The 8251-nt window shown below is 47.9% G+C and overlaps 1 protein-coding gene across 5 annotated transcripts; it reads left to right on the top strand.

Annotated features, from left to right (window-relative positions):
• The first annotated feature begins 2356 nt into the window (after positions 1-2356).
• On the top strand, positions 2357-7620 carry LOC6622765 (protein strawberry notch). Of its 5 annotated transcripts, XM_015175613.3 has the most exons (5): positions 2357-2514; positions 2674-3235; positions 3296-5231; positions 5300-6476; positions 6967-7620. In XM_015175613.3, exons 2-5 carry the CDS (start codon positions 2759-2761, stop codon positions 7529-7531), a joined length of 4155 nt encoding a protein of 1384 aa, XP_015031099.1. In that variant the 5' UTR covers positions 2357-2514; positions 2674-2758; the 3' UTR covers positions 7532-7620. The 5 variants fall into 5 exon arrangements, with proteins under 5 accessions (XP_015031099.1, XP_015031097.1, XP_002046472.1 ...); XM_015175611.3 differs by having other exon boundaries at positions 2674-5231; XM_002046436.4 differs by having other exon boundaries at positions 2360-2514; positions 2716-5231.
• Positions 7621-8251: the final 631 nt, after the last annotated feature.

The raw sequence follows: 8251 nt of genomic DNA on the forward strand, positions 1-8251 counted from the left end.
TTAAGGCCATACCCTGTAATCCAAATCGTAACGCGTAACAAACAGAAGAAAGCTCAGCAAGAATGGCCGAGTCGATCTGGCCGTCTGTCTGTCATGGAAGAGGATAGTTCAGAGTATCCCCTAGTCGGATACTCCCGATTAAAGCACTCTTTTCATTTATTTTAATAGCTTTTCTCTTTGAAGAAGGCATTCAAGCTCACTTTGAAACAGACAATTGCAGCTAGAGTTGAACCGGCGACCTCTCGCTTGCTAGTTCGACGCTTAGACAAACAGGCTCATGATGTCATACAATTTCGACCATCATTCCCCCTCTAGAGCCTTAAATTATCCAAAGCCCCGTTTTGGTGCGATCTTTCGACTCCAAAGAAAACTATAGAAAGGATTTCTTTTCTTCTTTCTTTGCGTTAGGTCACCTTTTGGTCATCCAATCAGACACAACAATCACTATTTTATGTTATATTTAGATAGAATTTACAGATGAAGACTGTGTTAAGCCCAAAGTTATTGCAATTTAAGTAGTTTGTCATTTTCTTGCTAAGAAATAGTTGTGTTTTTGATGTCCATACAATATGCTGAAGATGCAGATGCCGATTAACTGAACATATTAAAACCGAATGATTTATCTGATAAAATTTTGCCTAACCACAAGTTAAAATTGGTGCGCCCTTAGACCGAATCTTTTGTGGAATTGAAACGAACACGAATTGGCTCATGGAAGCAGATCTCTGCGCCCTGATTCGGACTGCTGATCCGTGTGGCTGTCATGCTTTGGCTGCGACCTCTTGGGACAGCGGCTTCGTGCGTGGTTAACTGCGGCTCTTCCACGAGAGATGTGCTCCTCTTTCGGATAGTCGATGACTTCCGCTTTGATGCTCTCTTCGAGCGCCTGTGCGTGTACTCCGTGTAGTCCACACTGTTGGAGCTGACTCCGGCTCGTCTGGCATCTTCCGCACGTCGAGTGGATGCCGCCATTTGCCACTGACGGGCCCTGTCCTTGAGGATCTGCTGGGCCTTGTCATTGCTCATATTGCGACTCTAATTGCATTTGAACAAAAGCGCACCTATACAATACAACAAATTTGGGATGATATCTTGCCATGGAAGCCAATAACCATGGCAACAACCGAACGCTCCTATTGAAACTAAATCCCCCACAAATAGACATTCCAGGCATATGTTACTATGTCTGAGTCCTAGGTGTGCCGTATTATATATATATGCAACTACGTGCTTATTCGTTATCACATTTCAACTGCATTTAAATATATTCTTATATCTATAGATGTATGTTAATATAAAAATATCTACTTACCTTTAATTTCACATGCGCCCCATTATTTAATTGATAGAATTTCATACATGCACATAACTGAAAATAACAAGAGAGAGAAAAAAAGCTGGTTTAAATTATAGCAAGAAAATGAAACATATAAAATGAGAGAGAAAAAGGGAAAACGCGATAAATGAATTGTATGTTAGAATAGAGTGTGAAATACGTGTTGAAAGAAATATGCCTTAAAGCCTTAATTGTACTTATGAGAATCAAGAAGAAGAGCGCTACCTACAAATACGATTCTAATTTCAGTTGCAGCAATGTGGAAAGTTAAACATTTTAAATATATAATAACATACAACTACATATGTGCATACATACCTATAAGTAGATATATACGGACAGATATATGCATACCTACATACGTACATACATGCGCAAATACATACATACAGTTATACAAACATGCATGGATGCATATAACATGCATGCATAACGTACCATATATACAATGTCATACATGTTACATACATACATATAACACGCATAAAAACATACATGCACACATACATAATTATTCATTATTGATTAGGCATACATACGTAGATATCCACATAGATGCGCACATGCATACATGTATTCATGCATGCACGCATATATGCACGCACCCGTATATGCATACCAGCATGCATGTATGCACATATGCATACATATGTACATGGATGCATGCATATATGCTCACATGCGTACATGCGTACACACATACATGCATTCACACATGCATGCATGTTTACATACATTACATACATATATGCTTACATTACATAACTTAAATACATTCATTTAGTAATACATGCAAGCCCACACACATAAATACATACATGCACACAAACATGCAAGGCAAATGGTCGCATTATCGAAATATCTGCTACTTTAAGCTTTAAAACTTAATAACTATCGATACTTTACCATTAGCATTTACATTAGTCAACACTTTCATTAAAGCCTATCGAAATTAATCAACACTTTTTGTAAGAATCTGTCATTAAGCAAACTTATGTCGAATTGCAAGAAGGAGCTAAAGTCTCAGTAACTGAGAGTTATTCAAAGCAAGCAGATGGAATTGTGGAGTTGGTGGAAAAAGTGAAAAATAAAGTGTTCAAAAGAAAGAGAATTTGTGAAAGAACTTTAAAAGGGTTAAGAATAAATAAACTTTGATGGAAACTTAAGAAAACTTAAAGGTAAAATAGAAAAGATCTTTGGGGAATAATAGAAATAAATACTTAATGCCTAGATAATTCCCATTCGAATCGTTAAAAGGTTAAGTTCTTGTGAATATAAAACTCTTGTACTTATTATAATTAATAAATTAATAATTACATATTTAAACATCTCGTTAGGGCGTTTAGTTCTCAGAAATATTGTTCCTGTTGTTGTTTTAGTTTCTTGCCATATCGAGAACTAGATCCGACTCTGGTACCATAAATGAATTCCTTGGGCACGGCTCGCGGCGAGCTGCTGTTCAATGCGAACCACAGCGAACTAGTTCCGCCAGGGCCTCAGGAGCAGCAGCAGCAGCAGCAGCAGCAGCAGCTGCTGTCCGTTTCTCCTGAGCTAGTTTCTTGCATCGGCAACGGAACTGGGGATGGCTCGGATGCGGTCAAAGAGCCAGCTGCCACTCCGGCGGCTGAGGACGATGCACAAATCGATGCCAGGCTGCAGGAGGAGCTCGACTCGCTGCCCATGGTGGAGCCGGAGCCCGAAACGGAGCCCGTGACACGCCCCCAGCTGCCGCCCACCCTGCCGTACAGGCCGCAACCCCAACTCCTGCACCACCAACAGCATCTGCAGCAGCAGCAGCAGCAGGGAACGCCGCCGGCGCGAGTGTTCTACAAGGCGCGCACCGTGCAGGAGGCATCCAAGTTCTCGATCCAAATTCCGCCCGAGGCACCGGCCGGCACAGTTAAGCTAATGCCCACCACGAACTATGCAACCATGCAACTAAAGATGCAACAATCGCAGGTTCGAATCGCATCGCATCTGGGCCAGCATCCGTACAAGATGATGGTGACGAGCACGCAGGATCGATACCGGAGCACGCAGGGCGGCAGGATGTTTATGCCAGCTGGGACTCAGCCGAGCCAGAACCAGAACCAGGGCGCCTTTCCCAAGACCCTGACCGACTTCATCAAGTCGAAGAGCAGCTTTGTGACGGGCCAGACGCAGATGCGTGGCGTCCTGCCCAACCAGCTGCCGAGGCCGACGCTGTGCCAAATGAAGCTGCCCCTGAAACCCGACCTGAACAATCCGATGTTGCGGCCGCAGGGCGTGCTGGTACGACGGGAGCTGCCGCAAATGCCAGCACCGCTCGAGGATGACGAGGTGGACTTCGAGGAGATCGGTGTGGCCGATACCTACTCCTCGTACTGGCCAAGCAAGCTGAAGGGCGGCAGCCGGCATCCCGATCCGGTCGTCGAAACGGCCACCCTCTCCTCCGTCGAGCTGCCGGACATCACGTACGAGCTGGCGCTGCCGGACAAGGTGAAGAACTCGGATCGCCTTAGTGCTCTGCAGCTGGAGGCGGTCACCTATGCCTGCCAGGCGCACGAGCAGCTGCTGCCTAGCGGCCAGCGTGCCGGCTTCCTGCTTGGCGATGGCGCCGGTGTCGGCAAAGGCCGCACCGTGGCGGCCATCATCTTCGAGAACTATCTGCGTGGTCGCAAGCGTGCCCTGTGGATATCCGTATCCAACGACTTGAAGTTCGATGCGGAGCGCGATCTGCTAGACATAGGCGCCAGCAAGCACCTCAAGGTGGCCTCGATGAGCAAGTTCAAGTACAGCCGTATCAGCTCCGAGGAGAACGAGTACTTCAAGCGCGGCGTCATCTTCTGCACGTACACGGCGCTCATTGGCGAGTCTGCGAATGCCAATCCCAAGTACAATACGCGTCTGCGTCAGCTGATCAACTGGCTGGGCACCGATTTCGATGGGGTCATCGTGCTCGACGAGTGCCACAAGGCGAAGAACCTAAGTCTGATGAATGCCGGCAAGTCCACCAAGACGGGCACCACAGTTCTCGAGCTGCAGCAGCTGCTGCCCATGGCTCGGGTGGTCTATGCCTCGGCGACGGGCGCTTCGGAGCCAAGGAACATGGCGTATATGGTGCGGCTGGGGCTGTGGGGTCCCGGCACCTCCTACTCGGAATTCTTCAAGTTTGTCAATACCGTGGAGAAGCGCGGCATTGGCGCCATGGAGATTGTTGCGATGGACATGAAGCTGCGCGGTTCGTATATTGCCCGCCAGCTAAGCTTCAAGGATGTCAGCTTTCGCATTGAGGAGGTGCCCATGTCGCGGGACTTCCACAAGCTCTACAATCACTCCGCCGAGCTCTGGGCCGAGATCAACGAGAAGTTCCTCAAGGCCTGCCGCCTGATGTGCATCGAGAACCGGGTCCAGAAGATCATCACGTGCCAATTCTGGTCGGCGCATCAGCGCTTCTTCAAGAACCTCTGCATTGCCTCCAAGGTCAATCATGTGGTCAAGATGGTGCGCGAGGCGGCACGCCAGGGCAAGGCCGTGGTCATTGGCCTGCAGTCGACCGGGGAGTCGCGCACTCTGGAGCACCTGGAGCTGTATCAGGGTGAGCTGACCAATTTTGTGTCCACCTCGAAAATGATAATTCAATCCTTTGTGGAGAAATACTTTCCGGCACCGACGCGTGAGTCGCTCTACAAGCTGCTCAACACGGGCACCTTTGAGCCGGAGGCGCGTGCCAAGTCCGGCTGTGCGAAGCGGCCGCGCATGATCTCCGAATGGTCCGACGACGACATGGACGCGGATGGTGGCGACAGCGACATCGACCTGTGCGACAATAGCTGGAATGCCGATGCCGATGACGATGAGGACCGCCTCAAGTCGGGACGCAAGCGGCGCGGTCGTCCGCCCAAGCCGGACAAGGGTAAGCTCCGGGTGCTGCTTCTGCTAGCCCAGATCAGAGAACAGCTCATCAGTCCAATATTTACGCAGTGGAAAAGATCACCATGCAGGATCGCATCCTGCAGCATTTGTGCAACAACATGAACGCCAAGCACGAGGAGGAGGATCCCAACTTCGATTCCGCCAAGCCGCAAACAGCCAAGATCACGGAACGCGATGTGGAGCGCTGCATAACGGTGCGCGAGAAACTGCTGGACAAGATCGAGCATCTGGGACGTCGCATGCCGCCCAACACGCTCGACAAGATCATCTCCAAGCTGGGCACCAAGGTGGTCGCCGAGATGACTGGCCGGCGCGGCCGTGTGATCAAGACAGACGAGAACACGTACAAGTACGAGCAGCGCGGCGAAGCGGAGACGACCATGGATCTGGTCAACTACATGGAAAAGCAGCGCTTCATGGAGGACAGCAAGCATGTGGCCATCATATCGGAGGCCGCATCCAGCGGCATCTCGCTGCAGAGCGATAGACGCCTCAGCATACAGCGACGGCGACTGCACATCACGCTGGAGCTGCCCTGGAGCGCGGATCGGGCCATACAGCAGTTCGGCCGCACGCATCGCTCCAACCAGGCGAATGCGCCGGAGTACGTGTTCCTCATCTCCGATCTGGGCGGCGAGAGTCGCTTTGCGGCGACGGTGGCCAAGCGCCTGGAGAGCCTGGGCGCGCTCACCCAGGGCGATCGTCGGGCCACCGATGCCCGCGATCTCTCGAAGTTCAACATTGACAACAACATCGGACGCAGCGCGCTGGAGAGCGTGCTGCAGCAGATCACCGGCGAGAAGCCGCTGGAGACCATCCACATACCCGAGTCGTACAAGGGCGACTTCAGCTTCGACTGCTGCGTGGCGCTCTCCGGCGTGGGCATGCTCAGTGTCTCCGAGGACAACAAGGGCCATCAGATCTTCGTCATCGAGAAGGACAGCAATAACATACCCAAGTTTCTCAATCGCATTCTCGGCTGTCGCGTCGAGGTGCAGAACGCCCTCTTCAAGTTCTTCCTCAACAAGATGTACTCCCTAATTCTGCAGATGAAGCGCTCGGGTCACTTTGATCTGGGCATTCTCGACCTGGACGCGCACGGCGCCAACGTGACCGCCATCAAGCTGATACGCTTCATCAGAAAGCATGCCACGGGCACAGCTGCCACCGAGCTGCACACGATGCAGGTGGTGCGCGGCATGTCCTACGACCTGGCGCTAGCCAAGTGAGTAAATTGCCAGGTTCCAGGCTAAAGCCAGGGCTGCAAACATTCGAGGATCCGGTTCACGAACCAATTCCTGTGAACCAGATATTCCACATTAGATAAACTAGGTTTCCGGTTAGGTTCATCATATTCCAAGTATGAAAATTAACCCATTTCGTTTAAGGATACGGCATGAACTACTTGACAGCTTTAGGTTCGTGAACCAAATTCAACAAAACCGGTTTTGGTTCAAGTTCGGGTTTCGTTCATGAACCAGATTTTCCACATTTATCAAACCAGGTTTAAATTCAAGTCCATCCAATTTCTAGTTGAACATAAACCCATTTTGGTTCAGGATTCGATTTGAATCATTTCCCCCATCCTTCGTGAACCACATTCATTGAATCCTGTTTTGTAGTTTTCCCAGTTTTATATTACGGCCTTGAGCTCGCCGTTTCGCAGCCCTGGTTCGAACTCTCTCGCTGCTAACTTCCTCTTCCACTCCCCTCAGATACAACAAGGAGGCGCGCCAGGAGCACGAGGGTTTCTACACGTTCAAGCAGGAGCGCAACAACAACAATTGTGCCATCCTCTGCCTGAATGCGCAGCCGGACACAGCGGCGACAACCGATCCCAGCAAGCTGAACATGAAGATCTATCGGCCCAATACGGGGCCGCAGGTGCGCACCGAGACGCTCAGCTCGATTGGCAATCGGTATGTGAAGGCCTCGCCGGAGGCAGTGCAGCAATTCTGGGACATGCAGTACAATCAGTGCCTGCGCATGTGCTCGCACATCTATTGGAATCGCCGCTGTCCCTTCGGCATCAAGTGCGGTGTGGGCCTCCGTGTGCGCACCTACCATGTGCTGTCCGGCCTGATGCTGCCCATTTGGGATCGCATCGCGCTGATCATCGAGAAGGACGGCCGCAAGATCCAAATGATACGCGTCAAGACCGATGAGAACAAGAAAATTGTCGGCACCGTGGTGCCAGAAGGTGTCTACCATCAGCTGGTGGCCGATCTGTCCTCCGATTCTATTGTCGAGAGCAAGGATTTCAGTGTCAACAAGGAATAAGATTATGTACAAAAGGTCATCTTATATCTAAGCTTAAGTGTAAACAGGATATCTTTTGTATAGTTCAATAAAGTTGCTCTCAATGGAAAGTTCTTGGTCTTGAAATAAGATTTCTTGTGGAAATAGAGAAAAGATTTCAATAAAGAAATTTCCATTTCAGACTTATTTTTTTTCGAGATATTCCAATTTTAAAATCAAATCTTTAAGATAATATAGATTATTATATAGATATTTTTTAGTTTAAGTTAAATGAAATGAAATGAAAGTTAAAGTTTAAATGAAATTATGATGCACATGCATAACCATATTAACATTTACATTTTATTTCAAGAGTTAAACAAATCTTTTATTTTCTGCTCTTTAATACTTTTATATTTTGTTTTTCATATAGGTTTTTTTTTGTAGTTTTTTTTTGTTTTTTGATTGCATTCAAAATTGGAAAAACTCACAAGATTACGAAACTTATAAATAGTTTATAATTTAATTGTTGTTGCCAAATAAGAAGTACAACCTAAACATAGTTTAGCTGTTAGATAGCCTTAGATACACGTACAAATTAACTCTGATCTCTGTTCCATTTCACTGTTTAGATATTTGCAAGTTTTGTGGGTTTTTTCGAATTTATCCTATTAATATAATAGACATAAAACTGAATATTAAATAGAGCGCAAGGTGGACAAAAACTGTTCCTGTGTTCATATAAATTGCATTGCATATAAA

Source organism: Drosophila virilis, chromosome 3 (genome assembly GCF_030788295.1).
Source record: "Drosophila virilis strain 15010-1051.87 chromosome 3, Dvir_AGI_RSII-ME, whole genome shotgun sequence".
Taxonomy (NCBI): Eukaryota; Metazoa; Arthropoda; class Insecta; order Diptera; family Drosophilidae; genus Drosophila; species Drosophila virilis.

Coding starts and splice junctions, on each gene's coding strand:
- LOC6622765 (XM_015175611.3), top strand. CDS start 2,759: ATGAATTCCTTGGGCACGGCTCGCGGCGAGCTGCTGTTCAATGCGAAC. Junction 5,232..5,299: donor TCCGCCCAAGCCGGACAAGG/GTAAGCTCCGGG, acceptor ATATTTACGCAG/TGGAAAAGATCACCATGCAG. Junction 6,477..6,966: donor TACGACCTGGCGCTAGCCAA/GTGAGTAAATTG, acceptor CACTCCCCTCAG/ATACAACAAGGAGGCGCGCC.